Source organism: Salvelinus fontinalis, chromosome 34, assembly GCF_029448725.1.
Source record: "Salvelinus fontinalis isolate EN_2023a chromosome 34, ASM2944872v1, whole genome shotgun sequence".
NCBI classification, from domain to species: Eukaryota; Metazoa; Chordata; class Actinopteri; order Salmoniformes; family Salmonidae; genus Salvelinus; species Salvelinus fontinalis.
Genome location: NC_074698.1, coordinates 29,514,058 through 29,532,942, shown reverse-complemented (window position 1 = coordinate 29,532,942; position 18,885 = coordinate 29,514,058). Strand labels below are relative to the sequence as shown.

Below are 18,885 nucleotides of genomic sequence, written 5' to 3'. Positions count from 1 at the left end.
TCTCTCTCTCTGTCAGAACACCCCCACCCCCGACCCCCTCCCTCCCCCCGCCCCTCCTATAGCTGGAGCCATGCAGTCGTTCAGCAGAGAGAGGAGCGGTTTCCACGGCAACCAGCCCTGCTACCAGCAGGAGCACCATGAATTATCACGCCTGGAGAGCTACCGACAGCACCCCCACCACGGACAGACCAGGCAGGTCTACGAGGCGCACGCCCTGGCCACCGCTACAGGGATGCCCCCAGTGGGACCAGGGGCCGGACCTGGACCAGGAAGTGGACCCATACCTGGACCTAAGGACTCTTACAGCCAGCAGGCATACCCTGGATACCCCCAGGGCAATGGAGGCGGTGTGGGTGGTGGTGTGGGTGGTGGAGGAGGTTCAACGGCTCATGATAAGAAGACTTACAGTGGGGGGAGCCAAGGGCCTCCTCCCACTCCACAGCATGTGCAGGCGGGCAGCTACAGCAATCACATGGGCCCGGGGGGATACCCGGCCCAGTATATGAGCGAGGGCCACCTCCAGCAGTCTAAGTGGGACGACCCAGCTCAGCTAGCTCAGTACGAGCAGGAGATGGTAGGCAGGATGGAGCCGGGTCCCCCTGGGTCCTCCCAGTATCTGGACCAGAACATGCTGGCTCACTCCCAGAGCCAGTGTCACCAGCCCCACCAGGCCTCTGCTCCGGTCTACACAAGCCCACACCACCAGCCCCATCCCGCAAACCCAAGCCAGACCCCGTTGATGTACCCCCAGAGCCACCTCCACTACCCCCAACACCCCCAGTCCCCCTCGCCATCCTCCTCCTCCTACATGGAGAAGTGCAGCTCCATGCCCCACTGTTACAAGGGATATAGTATGCCGCCCAGCTCCCAGTACACTAGGCAGATGGGCAGCCACAGTGGTCTGAAGCAGGGGGTATACCGCCCGCCACCCCAGAACAGTTACAGCTACCAACAGACTCCCTCCAGGGGTGGCTACGAGCCACAGCCCCCACTACAAGGCATGCCCACTCCCCAGGAGACCCACCCCAAATACCAACACTTCAGCCAGCCCCAGCAGAACTACTGTCTGTCCGAGCTGTCCGTCAGATCCCCTGAGCAGTACTACCAGACATGTAGTCCTGCCTCCAGCCACTCCCCTGCACGCTCTGTAGGCCGCTCACCCTCCTACAGCTCCACCCCTTCCCCTTTGATGACCAATCCAGAGAGCTTCCAGTACAGCCAGCCACCAATGACCCCAGGGGCGGCTTCTTCGTCCTCCTCTTCCTCAGCGGGTCTGCAGGACCAGGGCTTGCTGATGCCGCCACGCTCCCACCCGTCCTCGTCCCCCAACGTGGCCCACCCAACCCCACAGCACAGCTACACACAGGGGGTCTCCATGAAGGAGCGCTTCTCTGAGAAGCTGCTTGCCAACCCCAGCCTGTGGAGCCTGAATGCCCTCACCTCTCAGGTGGAGAACATCTCCAACAATGTGCAGCAGCTGCTGCTCTCTGAGGCCATGGTCGCCAACAAGAAGGGGGGCAAGCGCAGCAGCATTGGGAGCAGTGGAGGCAGCTCCTCCAAGAAGGAAGAGGTTTACAAAGGAGTGCCAGGAGGCCCCGAGGGTCAGCATGGTGGGGGCCCGATGCAGGACCTCTACAGCACCAACCAGCACCAACTCGTCCCCATGGAGATGCAGGAGGGGGGGTACTCCAGTAGTTCTGAGGAGCAGCTGGAGAGGGGGTACTACTACTGCGGCCAGGGCAGGAGCCCAGCTCAGGCCCCCAACAACACCCACTTGGGCCTGGACACGGCCTCATCCTGCTCCATGACCTCTCCGGATGACATGTCCACCCGGTCTGGTGACTCTGTGTCCGGCCTGCAGAGCGCGGCTTCCAGGGACAACATGACCCCTGACCCCAGGTCACAGGGGAGTCACGAACCCCGACAAACCCCCATGAAGAGCGTGGGGGATGAGAGGTCCCCCGTGAGTGTGACGATTCCCAGCCCCATGAAGCAGGAGAGCCAGTCCCCTCCAGACATCCAACGTCTTGGCTTGCCACTGAAGGAAAACTTTGAGGAGTTGGCCTGGACAGAGAAAATAGCAGACTACGAGGACGATGGCGTGAAAAAGACCTCCGACAGCGAGAGTGGCTGCAGAGGCAGCGATAATGTCACAGACCCCTCTGAGAAGCGGGAGAAATGGCCAGAGGACGAGAAAGGCCCAGCGCTGTATAGCAAGATCAACAAAGCAGTGACCGAGGGAAAGAGCTACTGCTACGACGAGAACATGTACCACAAGATACAAAACAAATATGACCGAGGCAAGGGGGACTCGGCGGATAAGTCCCCAAGCCTCTCAGACTCCAGCCACAAGGGAGACCTGGGCCAGGAGATGAAATCGGAGGCCTTCAAATCCGAATCTCCCACTGACTCTGAGAGCTCAGTGAAGACATCCCCCTATATTTCCAGGGGTGACCTTGACCAAGATCAATATTTAACAGAGAAGGAAGACAGCTCGGAGAACACATCCCCTACCCCACGGGGCGAGGTTTTGGACCAGAGGCTCTCCGCCTCAGAGAAGAGAGAGAGCAGAGAAGAAGAGGAGGATGAGGAGGAGGGGGAGGAGGAGAGAAAGCAGAACTCCATATCTTCTCCTCTGTCTGCTGAGGAGAGAGAGGGAGAAGAGAGTGAGAGCCTGCCATCGACTGAGGGGGTCCTCAACGATAGAACGAGCCCACAGGAGGAGCCTTCTGGAGAACTGTGCAGCAGAACAGAAGGCCAGAGCCTGGCTGAGCCTCAGCCTTACAGTAACACAGAGCCTGCAGAGACAGAAAGCCAAGCAGCACAACCGGACGCAACAGCAGCAGCAGCAGAATCCCCAGAAAGTGGGTCAGCCATTTGTGACACTCCACCCCAGTCTCACTCAGCCATGATGGTTTTCTCAGCTCTCAGCGAGATAGCAACACCTCCAGCTCCGTCTCACACCAGGGACCATATCGATCGCAGCGATTCCAACGTGCTGGAGCCTGACTCCCCTCAGCTGCCGGGGAAGTCCATACTGCACTCAGCGCCCTCCTGGGCCAACACCCCACCCTCGCCAAAGAAAGGTGATGAGGACATGGAGCCGGGCATCAGCTGCCCAAGCGCTGTGACCCCCTCAGCCAAGCCAGAACCCGTGGCCCCATCTGCACACCCGCAGGCTTTCGGACGGAAGCACGGCCGAGGCAGAAGGAGACTGATGCTCTCAGGTGTGGAATTCAGGAGACAGCTGAGTGTGGAGAGAGAGGGGGAGAGTGCCCCCTCGCCACCGCAGAAACCCTGCATGCCCTCCAGCAAGAGTGCTCTGTTCTCCGATCAACTAGACATGGCCGCTCACCAGGACATAATCACAATGAGCGAGACACCCAAACTGCTTGTTGAGGGCTCCCGCTCCAGAATGTGCACTCGCTCGTTCAACGCGCAGGACACTACTCCTAAGGATCCCCAGCCCCCTGAAAGACGGAAACCAGGGCGAAAACCGGGTTCGAAACCAGGCCCAAAACCAGGCCCGAAGTCAGGGTTAAAACCAGGGCCTAAACCAGGGCTAAAACCAGGGCCAAAACCAGGTTCAAAGCCGAGTCTAAAACCAGGACCAAAACCAGGTTTGAAACCCGATCCAAAGCCCGGCCCAAAACCAGGTTTAAAATCGGGGCCTAAACCAGGCCCAAAACCAGGTCTAAAACCAGGGCCTAAACCGGGTCCAAAACCAGGACCCAAACCAGGTCCAAAACCTACTGAAGGAGCACCCCGGGGTCGTCCCAGGGGTACGGGCTCTAAGTTGAAGTTGGCAGAACAGGAAGGTCCCATTCAACTCATAACAGGGGGTCCAGGAAGAGGCCAGAAGAGCTTGAGCATCAACACTCAGCAAGGTGATGGGAACCAGGAAGTGAAAGCTCCAGGCAAGGACGGAAAGAACATGGTCCTGAGATCCAGAAAGCCCCCCCAGGATAAGCTTCCAAAGGAAAAAGAGAAGGAGCAATCTGAAGGAATCCTGACTCAAACCCTGACAGGTATAACAAAGCCCAATGCAGTGTTACAAAATGAGGAACGTGCAAGCATAGAGCCAGCCATCCCTGTCTTTCCTAACCAGACAGACACAAGTATAACAGACACCAGTGTAACAGACACCAGTAAACCAGACACCAGTGTAACAGGCACCAGTAAACCAGACACCAGTGTAACAGACACCAGTAAACCAGACACCAGTGTAACAGACACCAGTGTAACAGACACCAGAGCAACAGACCCCAGTAAAACCAACACCAGTGTAACAGACACCAGTAAATCAGACACCAGTAAAACCGACACCAGTGAAACCGACACCATTGCAACAGACGTCAGTGTAACAGACAACAGAGTAACAGACACTAGTGTATCGGACCCCAATGTAACAGACACCAGTGTAACAGACACCAGGGTAACAGACACCAGCGTTACAGACACCAGCATAACAGACACCAGTGTAACAGACACCAGTAAAACAGACATTAGTATACCTGTCGCTCCACCTGAGAAACCTAAAGAACCGACTGTAGCTGTACCTCTTGTAACTGCACCTGTACCTCCACTCAAAAGAAAACCCAGTCCTCTGCCTCTAGAGCCTCCAGTGAAGAAAAAGCGAGGTCCAAAACCAAAACCAAAACAACAACAGCCCCAACCTGAAACTCCCCAGTCTGACCAGGCCAACCAGGCCAACCAGCCTCCATTAGTCAAACCCAAGGAGATGGGTGTCCGAGGCCCCAAGAGAAGGCTAAAGAGAGGCAGACACATCAAGGCCTCTCTGATCACTGTGCTGACCAAAGATAACCCTCCTCCCACGATGGCTGACGGTGATGTGGTTAGTGAAATGCCCAGTGTCCCTTCTCAGTGTCCCACTAAAACCAAGTACCTCCCCCCGCGCAAAGGCAGGGGTCTGAAATACGAGGCCATGGTTCAGAAAATAAACTCGGGCACCGGTTCGAAGAAACACCCGCCAACACCACAGCCCGAGAGCACAGAGGCGACAGTAGATGAAGTGACGTTAAAGCCCGTGTCGCTGCCCATCTCGGAGGAGAGCGAGGCCCCAGTGGCGGCGGTGAGCGCCCCTGATGTGTCACGGGAGGAGTTAGCAGGGGACGTGTGGAGCTCCACGGGGGCCCACAACACAGAACAGGAGGGAAGGGTGCAGCAAAACACCGGGGAGGGGGTGCAGCCGGAGCCACTCCCATCAGGGGTGCCAGACGCTGCAGCGGCGAGCGGCGCCAACAAACCCACCAGGACCAAGAGAAGGAAATGGGCCATGGTAGAGAGCACGGACGCCACGGTTGTCGCCATGGAGACGGGGAGCCTGATCATCAACACGCCGCGGCTGGCCAAGCAGAGGGCCATCAAGAACAACCACGAGATGCACCTGAAACAGAGGAGGAGGAAGAGGAAAGGAGGACAGCCTTCAGAGGGGCCTGTGGCTGACGAGGAGGTAGAGACGACAACAGGAGAACAGCAGACAGAGACACCCACTGACACAGCGTTAACAACAACGCCCGCTCTACCAGCCGGCCTGGGTGAGATCACATACAGCCCGCAGGTGATCGCCACAGAAATGATCCAGCCGCCTCCCTCCAAACGAGGGAGGAAGCCCTCTTCATCCCCTTCCAAAAAGAGAGGGAGAGCCCCAGGTGAACAACAGAGCAGCAAACCTCTGAGGGTTCACAAAAAACCTGGTCCTAAGAAGGGAATCAAAGACGCCATGGAGGTGATTGAAGCGGTGGTAAAGGCTGCAGGGAGGGAGGCCAGACTCAAGAAGAAGAAATGGAAAAAGGAAAGTCCTGCAGTGTCAGAGGAAAAGCAGCCGGAGCCCTCTCTCAAACAGGTACTGAGTAAGACTCCTAAAAGCAGAATCAAACACTCCTTCTGTCCATATGTGCGTATTGACAGCTCCAGAGACTTCACCTCTCTCTGTACCATCGTCAACAGGCGCGATGAAGAGGTGAAGATGGTGCTTCAGAAGCCCCGGAAAAAGAGCCCGGACAAAATTAAAAACCCAGTCACAGTTGCCAAGGCGATACCCAGCTCCTCAGCTATGCTCCAGGGGCCCTTGGTTAACAAAACGTTAATTGACAGGTGTCTAACGTGTTGCCTGTGTGGAAAGCCAGCAAATTACCGTGAGCTGGGGGATTTGTGTGGGCCCTACTTCCCAGAGGATAGCATCCCGCGCAAAATCCTGTCAGCAAGACATACAGAAACCCCGAGGGAAAACCGAGAGAAAATAAGCTACAACAGTAGCATCAAGGAACCAAGCAACAGCAGCCCAAAAAGCGAAGGAGACCCCAGCTTCAAAAAGGAAGTTAGTGAAAAGGTGGATATGGAGACAGTCACAAAGGAGGGCAGTAGTAGTAGTGGTGTGAGTCACCATCATCAGCCCCACCCCCACCATTGGCGCCCCAGGAGGGCAGAGAGGACACCGGCGGAGAGCAGAAGCATGCACCGGCCCACCCTACGGGATCGGTTCAGGAGGATGCAGAAGCTCCAGGGGGAGAGGAGGGCTGCGGAGGCCACAGCTGGGGGTCAGGAGGGGGACAATAGAGGAGGAGGCCTGCTCCAGAGACTGAAGGAGGAGGCGGAGGCTAAGGAACACTGGGCTCATGAGAACTGTGCTATCTGGACCAATGGGATCATCATGGTGGCCGGGAGGCTGTACGGCCTGAAAGAGGCTGTTCACACCTCCACAGAAACGGTGAGACCTTCTTTCTCTATGCTGATTTCTCTCTCTCTCTTTCTCGCTCTCGCTCTCGCTCTCGCTCTCTCTCTCTTTCTCTCTCTTTCTCTTTCTCTCTCTCTCTCTCTCTCTCCCTCTCTCTCCGGTTGATACTGATATTACATCTTACCAATGGAGAGTCAATATTTCAAGTGCTGTATTGCACATACAGTAAACTGTACATGATTGTGATCTATAATGCTAGCCTCCCACAGTTAGATATGAATGGGGGTTTTACATTACTATGAAATAAAATAATAGAAAAATATTTGTTCTAGTCTATTGTGTAGGGAACTGTGCATGTTGGTCACAGTGACATATTGGACACAGTGACATGTTGGACACAGTGACATATTTGGCACAGTAACATGTTGGACACAGTTACGTATTGGACAAAGTGACATATTGGGCACAGTGACATGTTGGACACAGTGACATATTGGGCACATTTACATGTTGGACACAGTGACATATTTGGCACAGTGACATGTTGGACACAGTGACATGTTGGACACAGTGACATGTTGGACACAGTGACATATTGGCCACAGAGACATATTGGACACATTTACATGTTGGACACAGTGACATATTTGGCACAGTGACATGTTGGATACACTGGCATATTGGACACAGTGACATATTGGCCAAAGTGACATATTGGGCACATTTACATGTTGGACACAGTGACATATTTGGCACAGTGACATGTTGGACACAGTGACATGTTGGACACAGTGACATGTTGGACACAGTGACATATTTGGCACAGTGACATGTTGGACACAGTGACATGTTGGACACATTTACATATTGGACACATTTACATGTTGGACACATTGACATTTTGGACACATTTACATGTTGGACACATTTACATTTTGGACACATTTACATGTTGGACACAGTGACATATTGGACACATTTACATGTTGGACACATTTACATATTGAGCACAGTGACATGTTGGACACAGTGACATGTTGGACACAGTGACATATTTGGCACAGTGACATGTTGGACACAGTGACATGTTGGACACAGTGACATGTTGGACACATTTACATATTGGACACATTTACATGTTGGACACATTGACATTTTGGACACATTTACATATTGGGCACAGTGACATGTTGGACACAGTGACATGTTGGACACAGTGACATATTTGGCACAGTGACATGTTGGACACAGTGACATGTTGGACACAGTGACATGTTGGACACATTTACATATTGGACACATTTACATGTTGGACACAGTGACATGTTGGACACAGTGACATGTTGGACACAGTGACATATTGGACACATTTACATGTTGGACACAGTGACATATTGGGCACAGTGACATGTTGGACACAGTGACATGTTGGACACAGTGACATATTGGACACATTTACATGTTGGACACAGTGACATATTGGGCACAGTGACATGTTGGACACAGTGACATATTGGACACAGTGACATATTGGACACATTTATATGTTGGACACAGAAACATATTTGGCACAGTGACATGTTGGACACAGTGACATGTTGGACACAGTGACATTTTGGGCACAGTGACATGTTGGCCACAGTGACATGTTGGACACATTTACATGTTGGACACAGTGACATATTGGACACATTTACATGTTGGACACAGTGACATATTGGACACATTTACATGTTGGACACAGTGACATATTGGGCACAGTGACATGTTGGACACAGTGACATATTGGACACAGTGACATATTGGACACATTTATATGTTGGACACAGAAACATATTTGGCACAGTGACATGTTGGACACAGTGACATGTTGGACACAGTGACATTTTGGGCACAGTGACATGTTGGCCACAGTGACATGTTGGACACATTTACATGTTGGACACAGTGACATATTGGACACAGTGACATGTTGGACACAGTGACATGTTGGACACAGTGACATATTGGACACTTTTACATGTTGGACACAGTGACATGTTGGACACAGTGACATGTTGGACACAGTGACATATTGTTGGCAACAGCAAGTATATGCTTTATTATTAACTGGAGACTGTCTGACTGTCTGTCTGCCTGTCTGCCCGTCTGTATGGCTCTATGTCTCTCTGTCTGGCTGTCTGGCTGTCTGTCCCTCTGTCTGTCTTTCTCTCTGTCTGTCTGCCTGGTCTCCAGAGCTGTTCCAAGTGCCAGAGAGTGGGCGCTTCCATCAGCTGCTGCTGGAAAGGCTGCCCTCACAAATACCACTACATCTGCGCCAAGGAGATAGGTAAGAGCCCTCAGAAAGAGAGAGAGAGAGAGGAGAGAGGGATGGATAAAGCGGGCAAGAAGGAGTGTGGGATGGGCGGAGTAGGAGGGAAGGGTGAAGGGGGGAGGGGGGAATGAAGGGGTGGAGGTAGTGTGTGTGTGTGTGTGTGTGTGTGTGTGTTAATTTGTGTATAAGCATATGTTGTATGTAGGTATGGCCTCCCCTCACATTACCTCATGCCATCAGTAGGTACAGTGGGGATTAGAACTCCTCACAGAGGCAGCACTGAGAGGAACTGAAGGACCAGTTTAATCCTGCAGAGTACACCATGGCTGCAACCTACCTCATCCTATCATTCTCTCCCTACTACCCTCTCTCTCTCTCTATGTCTCTCTCTCCTTCCTTCTCTCTCTCCCTCTCTATGTCTCTCTCTCCTTCCATCTCTCCCTCTATCTCTACTTCCTTCTCTCACTCTCTCTCTCCTTCCTTCTCTCTCTTTCTCTCTCTCTCAGGCTGCATGTTCCAAGACGACAACTTTTCACTGAAATGTCCGAAACACGAGGTAAGCACATAAACAGAATCCGTCTGTACACATGCAAAAGGGAGATAAATAGTAGAAAAATCTATGTAACTATAGCAACAATCCATTGGATAGGGTATGTCCTGGGCAGAGAGCACTGGACTGAACCATCAGAGGGAGGTCAGAGGGAGATCAGAGGGACTAGTTGCACTGGTGGTGGTCGAACCATAGTGGAACATGGGGCTGATAGAAGGCCCAGAGGTCAAGGGTCAAGGGTCAGAGAGTCAGGGGTCATAGAGGGACTGAGGGAGGAACCAGTTAGCCCAGGGAGTTCTGCTTCTTCAGGCTGTCTGAGCGCCTCACTCTGTCCTCCGGGGTATTTCTGTACCAGCTCCTGACAGACAGACTTAAATTGACAGACAGAGAGGGGGAAAGGGGAGAGATGGGGTGATTTTTATTCATTATAAATTAAAATTGTAGTATTTATTTTTTATGAGTTTTTATTTTTTTGAGATAAGGAATTAAAGAAGAAGGGCAGAGAAAGAAAGAGAGGGGGAGAAGTAGTGAGAGGTTGGAGACTGTACTCACCCCTGTCGGTTTAACTGACCTGGGACTGAGGCGTTCTGACCCTGACTGCTTCAGGATCCTGAGGGGGAGAGAGGGTGATGTGAAGTATAGGAGACAGTAAGAGATGTGAAGTATAGGAGACAGTCAGAGATGTGAAGTATAGGAGACAGTCAGAGATGTGAAGTATAGGAGACAGTCAGAGATGTGAAGTATAGGAGACAGTCAGATATGTGAAGTATAGGAGACAGTAAGATATGTGAAATACAGGAGACAGTCAGAGATGTGAAGTATAGGAGACAGTCAGAGATGTGAAGTATAGGAGACAGTAAGATATGTGAAGTATAGGAGACAGTCAGATATGTGAAGTACAGGAGACAGTAAGATATGTGAAATACAGGAGACAGTCAGAGATGTGAAGTATAGGAGACAGTCAGAGATGTGAAGTATAGGAGAAAGTAAGATATGTGAAGTATAGGAGACATTCAGAGATGTGAAGTATAAGAGACAGTCAGAGATGTGAAGTATAAGAGACAGTCAGATATGTGAAGTATGGAGACAGTAAGAGGTGTGAAGTATAGGAGACAGTAAGAGATGTGAAGTATAGGAGACAGTAAGATATGTGAAGTATAGGAGACAGTAAGATATGTGCAGTATAGGAGACAGTCAGATATGTAAAGTATAGGAGACAGTAAGATATGTGAAATACAGGAGACAGTCAGAGATGTGAAGTATAGGAGACAGTCAGAGATGTGAAGTATAGGAGACAGTCAGAGATGTGAAGTATAGGAGACAGTCAGATATGTGAAGTATAGGAGACAGTAAGATATGTGAAATACAGGAGACAGTCAGAGATGTGAAGTATAGGAGACAGTCAGATATGTGAAGTATAGGAGACAGTCAGATATGTGAAGTATAGGAGACAGTAAGATATGTGAAATATAGGAGACAGTAAGATATGTGAAGTATGGGAGACAGTAAGAGATGTGAAGTATAGGAGACAGTCAGAGATGTGAAGTATAGGAGACAGTCAGATATGTGAAGTATAGGAGACAGTAAGATATGTGAAATATAGGAGACAGTCAGAGATGTGAAGTATAGGAGACAGTCAGAGATGTGAAGTATAGGAGACAGTCAGAAATGTGAAGTATAGGAGACAGTAAGCGATGTGAAGTATAAGAGACAGTAAGCGATGTGAAGTATAAGAGACAGTCAGAGCCACGTATGTGCAGTCAGTAGGGGGCAGCACTGTTCTCTACTGTACCTGTTAGTGGGAGGGCTCTTTGGCTTCTTCTGTACTTTCCTGTCTTTTTCTGGAGACTCACCCACCCTGAGAGAACAGAACGATACACATCAGAATAATTTTACTTTTGTCTCCGTAAACATTCCTATAATCCAAGACTCCCATCTCTCTAGCCCCTCTGGTTAGGAATTTAAAATATTGTGATATTACAATACATTCAATTTCAGTTTTTGACAGAAAGACAGACATACAGAGAATGACATATAGTGACAGTGACAGAGAGTAAGGAAAAAGAGATTTAGAGAGACATTCACACACACACACACATAAACAGACACACACACACACACATAAACAGACACACACACACACATAAACAGACAGACACACACTTATAAATGGACAGAGAGAGAGTCGGACACAGACAGAGACAGAGGGTTTGTGTAACCAAGGTCGTGTGTCTCTGCATCTCCCGTGGCAACAGCCTATCAGGCATCTCTGCCTGGCGCTGAGCACTATTGACTGGCCAGTCCACTAACACCACTGTTAACGCCACCTGAACACTGAACACTGATTGGTCTCACACAGCATTCTGCAGGGCTGGAGGTCAGCCTGTCGATTCCCTCCCATCACTAAACACAGACCATAATAGAGCGTTCAGCACCAAGCTAAAAGGGTAGCAGACATAGGATAGGAACCCAGCTCCAACTGGGTTGGCAGAGTTCAGCTGACTGTCATCCATGTCGGCACCCAATGTTCTAATGACAAACACATTCTATGCATAGGAACAAGAATGTTACTGTTGTGGAATGTATGTTGCCCATTAATTAACATCCATATAGGGCCCTGGTCAAAGGAAGTGCTCTACATAGTTAATAGTGTGCCATTTGGGATGAAGCCCTATGCACATTAAGATGTCATCTGCTACATTTGTTCATTTTAAATGACTGCACAGGGAGTCCTACGAATGACCTTGACAAAATGGCAAATCATCCTACACTTTATCCCACTAGCTACCTCTCACACTGCACCTCTCGGAAAACATTAGTCAGCCACGCTGTGCATTGTTATGACTGAAAGTGGGAGTGTGATTACATTAGCAGCCCACTCTTCCTGTTTTGTTTGGATTTCCAAGGTTGCAGTTTTCTTTATGGGAGGCGCCATCTGGCGGCGGTATCGCCACACTGCACTCTGGAGGAAGGTCAATGATGGAGGGAAGGGGGAGGGGAGAGAGAGGGGTACTGACATTCAGCAGGGAGCAGCGGTGCATTGAAGCAGCAGCCTCTCTCTCATCTCCTCTCTCCTCACCCCTCTCCTCTCCCTCCTCTACTCTCCCCCTCCCTCCCTCCTCTATTCTCACCATCCCTCTCTCCTCTCCTCTGTGTAGACTGACAGACAAGGGTGAAAATCTGGCTGCTGATCAAAAAAGCATCACGCCCACCCCCTGCCTTCCCCTCGCTCCCTCCACCTCTCCTCCCCTCTCACTCCATCTCCCCTCCCCTCTCCCTCCCTCTCTCTCTTCTCTCCTTTCCTGTCCCTATATCCTATCCCCCTCCCTCCTCTCTTCCCCTCCCACGTATAGAAGCACACAGAGAGAGAGAGAGAGAGAGAGAGAGAGAGAGAGGTCTGTGCGATGCTAATTTAGCAGACTGAGCAGCCTAATCAGAGAGCAGAAGATACACAGACACAATCCCAGGCACAACCCCCCCCCCCCCCCCCCCCCCCCCATGGAACTCTGCCTCTGTTCTCTGTTCCTCTGCTCTCCTCCTCTCACTGTTCTACAACACAGACACAGACACCAGCAGGAGGGATGGAGGAAGGAAAAGAGGGAGGAAGGGAGCAATCTCACATGGGCAGGGAACCGCTGCACACACAGAAACACACACACACACACACACACAGGTACACACACACAGGCACACACAGGCAAGCACACACACACAGGCATACATACACACAGGCACCCACACACAGGCACACACACACACACACAGGCAAGCGCACGCACACAACAGGCACACGCACACACACACATAGGCACACACACACACAGGCAAGCGCACACACACAGGCACACACAGGCACCCACACACATACAGGCAAGCGCATACACACAACAGGCAGACATATACACAGGCACACACAAACAGCAGGCACATATTGTGCAAACTCACACAAAAACATATGAACATTGTGAATGTTCACAAACACACACACACACACACACACTCACAACACATATTACACACACAGTAGGAGACAAACAGAGGCTGTTTTTGTGTTCTCTACAGATGTGTAGAAACAAAAGGAGAGCAGCGGGCCGTTACATCACAGAGAGACTCAGAGATACAAAGAGAATGAGAAAGGGAGACAGAGACTACATATAGAGAGAGAGAAAGAGAGAGAATATAGAGAGCGACAGAAGAGAAAGAGAATACTGAGAGACAGAGGGAGAGACATCCAGACAGAGAAAGAGAGAGGGAGAGAGAGATATTCAGAAAGAGAAATAGAGAGGGAGATAGAGAGATTTAGAAAGAGAAAGAGAGAGGGAGGGAGAGAGATTCAGAAAGCGAAAGAAATAGAGATGGAGAGGGAGAGATTCAGAAAGAGAAAGAGAGAGAGGGAGGGAGAGATATTCAGAAAGAGAGAGAGGGAGGGAGAGAGATTCAGAAAGAGAGAGAGAGAGAGAGAGAGAGGGAGGGAGAGATTCAGAAAGAGAAAGAGAGAGAGGGAGGGAGAGATTCAGAAAGAGAGAGAGAGAGAGGGAGGGAGAGATTCAGAAAGAGAAAGAGAGAGAGGGAGGGAGAGATTCAGAAAGAGAAAGAGAGAGAGGGAGGGAGAGATATTCAGAAAGAGAGAGAGGGAGGGAGAGAGATTCAGAAAGAGAGAGGGAGAGAGGGAGGGAGAGATTCAGAAAGAGAAAGAGAGAGAGGGAGGGAGAGATTCAGAAAGAGAAGAGAGAGAGGGAGGGAGAGATTCAGAAAGAGAAAGAGAGAGAGGGAGGGAGAGATTCAGAAAGAGAAAGAGAGAGAGGGAGGGAGAGATTCAGAAAGAGAAAGAATTAGAGATGAAAAGGGAGAGATTCAGAAAGAGAAAGAAATAGAGATGGAGAGGGAGAGATTCAGAAAGAGAAGGAGAGAGGGAGGGAGAGAAATAGAAAGAGAGAGAGAGACTGCCGAGGAAAAGGGGGGAAGCACCACACCAGTGTAGTTAATAGGCGTTCCCACCTTGTCTTTCACAGGAGCCGGTTCACTGGCCAGCTGCATCCTCCATCCTCCACTACTGCACACTGCAGCTAGCTTCCATGTCTACAGTAGTGCACAACCACACGCACACTGCAGCTAGCTTTCATGTCTACAGTAGTGCACAACCACACGCACACTGCAGCTAGCTTTCATGTCTACAGTAGTGCACAACCACACGCACACTGTAGCTAGCTTTCATGTCTACAGTAGTGCACAACCACACGCACACTGCAGCTAGCTTTCATGTCTACAGTAGTGCACAACCACACGCACACTGCAGCTAGCTTTCATGTCTACAGTAGTGCACAACCACACGCACACTGCAGCTAGCTTTCATGTCTACAGTAGTGCACAACCACACGCACACTGCAGCTAGCTTTCATGTCTACAGTAGTGCACAACCACACGCACACTGCAGCTAGCTTTCATGTCTACAGTAGTGCACAACCACACGCACACTGCAGCTAGCTTTCATGTCTACAGTAGTGCACAACCACACGCACACTGCAGCTAGCTTTCATGTCTACAGTAGTGCACAACCACACGCACACTGCAGCTAGCTTTCATGTCTATAGTAGTGCACAACCACACGCACACTGCAGCTAGCTTTCATGTCTACAGTAGTGCACAACCACACGCACACTGCAGCTAGCTTTCATGTCTACAGTAGTGCACAACCACACGCACACTGCAGCTAGCTTCCATGTCTACAGTAGTGCACAACCACACGCACACTGCAGCTAGCTTTCATGTCTACAGTAGTGCACAACCACACACACACTGCAGCTAGCTTTCATGTCTACAGTAGTGCACAACCACACACACACTGCAGCTAGCTTTCATGTCTACAGTAGTGCACAACCACACGCACACTGCAGCTAGCTTTCATGTCTACAGTAGTGCACAACCACACACACACTGCAGCTAGCTTTCATGTCTACAGTAGTGCACAACCACACACACACACTGCAGCTAGCTTTCATGTCTACAGTAGTGCACAACCACACGCACACTGCAGCTAGCTTTCATGTCTACAGTAGTGCACAACCACACACACACTGCAGCTAGCTTTCATGTCTACAGTAGTGTACAACCACACGCACACTGCAGCTAGCTTTCATGTCTACAGTACCATACACACACTGCAGCTAGCTTTCATGTCTACAGTAGTGCACAACCACACGCACACTGCAGCTAGCTTTCATGTCTACAGTAGTGCACAACCACACACACACTGCAGCTAGCTTTCATGTCTACAGTAGTGTACAACCACACACACACTGCAGCTAGCTTTCAAGTCTACAGTACCACACACACACTGCAGCTAGCTTTCATGTCTACAGTAGTGCACAACCACACACACACTGCAGCTAGCTTTCATGTCTACAGTAGTGCACAACCACACACACACTGCAGCTAGCTTTCATGTCTACAGTAGTGCACAACCACACGCACACTGCAGCTAGCTTTCATGTCTACAGTAGTGCACAACCACACACACACACCTGCGCGCAAGCACAGACATTGCAGCTTTCATGTTAGCTCAGAGCAGAGACTCAGGCACACAGACACTGCAGCTTTCATGTTTGCAGTGACCATGGCAATTAAAGGTCCCATTCTGCGCTGGCCATGGAGAATAACACACACACGTTGCAGTGCTGTGAGTGCTGGTGTGTTCTATTTCAGCAGGCATGAGTACATATGTCCAGAGAGAGAGACCTACTGAACCTGCAGACAGTATGACACAACACACACAGATCATCCATACACTCTCAAAAGCACAATATTCATTTTTTTCATATATAACATTATCTTTGTGCACTTGTTTTGAAGTGAACACCAATCGCCCTCATACATAATTTGTCTTTGTCTTCCAGGCTTTGTAAAATAGAGCACTACCCAGCCCCAGTGAGCATCACCTATGCAGTACGACAGACAGACAGATAGGACATCCCCCCACCCAAACCTGATGATGATGAGTCATGATGAGACGTTATGACGGACAGACGCATCGGCCAATGGGGATGGCTGGGGATCCTCTGAGGCACCACCGATGGCAGCAATACAGACACTAGACAGCAGGTCCCTCAGAGCAACCCCCGTAACCCCTGGCAACGGCACTGCTATATCTCAGCCACCCCTGATAACCAGACAGAGAGAGAGACTGCATTGTCTGTCTGATAGACAGTCTCCTTCACGGACAGACGGACTGCGGTGTTTTGAGAGAGTCTTTCACAGCCCTGTCTGTCTGTGTCTGGAGTCTAGACACCTGGCAGCCATGGTTACTTAGAGACCACCCCTCCAGAGAGAGTGGGGGAGAGAGAAGGGGCGAGACAGGGAGCTGTTTTAAATTCACGCTGCACTGTTCTGCCTCTGGAACGGTCGCTATCATTTTTAGACACCTGGTGGATTGCGATTGGCCAGAATAGGCCCCCTCCGGCTATGCTGTCCGAGTTCCAGGTCGCGGTGTGTGTGTGACATCAACTGTGTGTGTGCTTGTACAAGGAAGGGAACGAGCGTGTTCCAATTCAAGATGTCATGCGTCAAAAGAAGCCGCCCCTCCCCTGGATGTATCTCGATGTGCGCTTAAGTGTTATAAAAATTGTACATTGCGTGCTTTAACAGATTCTAAATATGATTCTGATATTGACAGAAAGAAAAAATAACGGTATTTTAATATAACGCTCTTCTTCCGGTATGTATTTTGATGTGCATATTACGGCTATACGACACCATTGAGTCAGCGTTGGTATCTGTCCCGCTTTGTGTTCAATTAAACATTTTTATAAAAATCTAGGTTTCAATATTCACACTAGCGTACTACTTAGAATGCATGCCTTATACATTGCTTCATTCTAAGTGGGCAGTGTGCTAATTTGGATATTGGGGGGAGTCAAAACTCTGGGGGTCACCGAGTCGAAGTTCAGCCGTGTGCTCATACAACATGATGTACAGTAGACGCCACATCATCACCATAAAGGTTAAAGGTCAGGGCTTAGGGCCCGGCCCGCATCATCTCACACGTCATGTCATCTCATCTCACCACAGTTCTTCCTCAATATCTCTGTCCATCATCTCCATCACCAAAGGCTGCTGGCTCCATAAAAATGAACAAGGATTCGACTCCAATAAATTCTTAGTCCTACACGACTTGAGTTCTCAGCACCATAGAGCTGAATCAACCGTACAGAGACTCAAATATGTCATAATATGGACACCGTACATTAACACAGTCCTCCCCATTAAATGGGGAACCGTGACTGTTGTACGGTGTCCATATTCGGACTGTTTCAGTTTTCTGACTCCACATCAAGTGTGTCTCTCTCATTCCTTTTTCTGTATGTGGCACTCAGAGTAGCGTAGCCTGTTCCCCTTACTGCAGCATTCTCACACACACAGACAGCCTCTTTAGGGTGTAGTGTACAGTACTTCAGTACTACTTTAGGGTGTAGTGTACAGTACTTCAGTACTACTTTAGGATATAGTGTACAGTACTTTAGTACTTCATATCAGTGGACACATACAGTGTTAGGGCGTACAGTACAGACAAGAGCAAAGCATCCCACCACAAACCTCTTCTTCTGATTCTTGATTATGATGCTCTCATTATTTAATGGTGTATATAAGTATTTGACGCGGTTTAAATGTAAGATGTGATGTACTAATATAATTGTGTATAGTATTTCCTAGAGATGTTTATTTTCTATAAAATGAATATGTTATTGCTTATAAAAATGTTATTAAAAGAATCCATTAAAAAAAGAGACTTTTGGGAATGTCACTCGTTCTAAGTTGAGCATGCAGTTTTTTTTATTGTTCATGTTTTCATTGTTTGAATCGATGACACCACAGCATCAATTTGTGTGAAATGTTTTTGTAACGCCAATGTCAAATATACCAGCACCTTTCAATGCTGCCCAGACCAAGGACTGTTCTTTTTTGTCATCTTCTTCCAAATCTGCACTGACACACAGACACACATTGGTGATCATTAATGACAGACTGTGAGGACAGAAATACAGATGTAAGAATAGACATGTCATGACACACAAAGGTGCACACACACACACAGTACACACACCAAGGCTATTATAGTTTAGGTTTTTTGTAGTCATGTACATTTCTAGAATTTTGCTTTCTATTTTAAATTCTGTTTAGTTTCAGTTCATTTTCAGACCTGACTTGCTAGTTATTATTTACTTTTAGTTGTATCGACATATTTCTATTCGTTGTTATATGATTTAGTTTCAGTTTCAGTGTTAAGGACAGAAAGCATGCATTGGATCAGCAGTAGTACATAAGGTCATG

General features: G+C 49.4%; 1 protein-coding gene across 1 annotated transcript in view; it reads left to right on the top strand.

The window, feature by feature from the left end:
- Positions 1-18,503, top strand: part of LOC129833683 (retinoic acid-induced protein 1) — a 361,121-nt gene extending 342,618 nt beyond the window's left edge. The window contains exons 2-5 of the mRNA XM_055898433.1: positions 17-6,730; positions 8,933-9,026; positions 9,518-9,567; positions 16,455-18,503. Of these exons, the coding sequence (XP_055754408.1) occupies positions 71-6,730; positions 8,933-9,026; positions 9,518-9,567; positions 16,455-16,463 (6,813 nt within the window). The 5' untranslated portion in view covers positions 17-70 and the 3' untranslated portion in view covers positions 16,464-18,503. The remainder of the gene's footprint in view (positions 1-16; positions 6,731-8,932; positions 9,027-9,517; positions 9,568-16,454) is intronic.
- Positions 18,504-18,885: the final 382 nt, after the last annotated feature.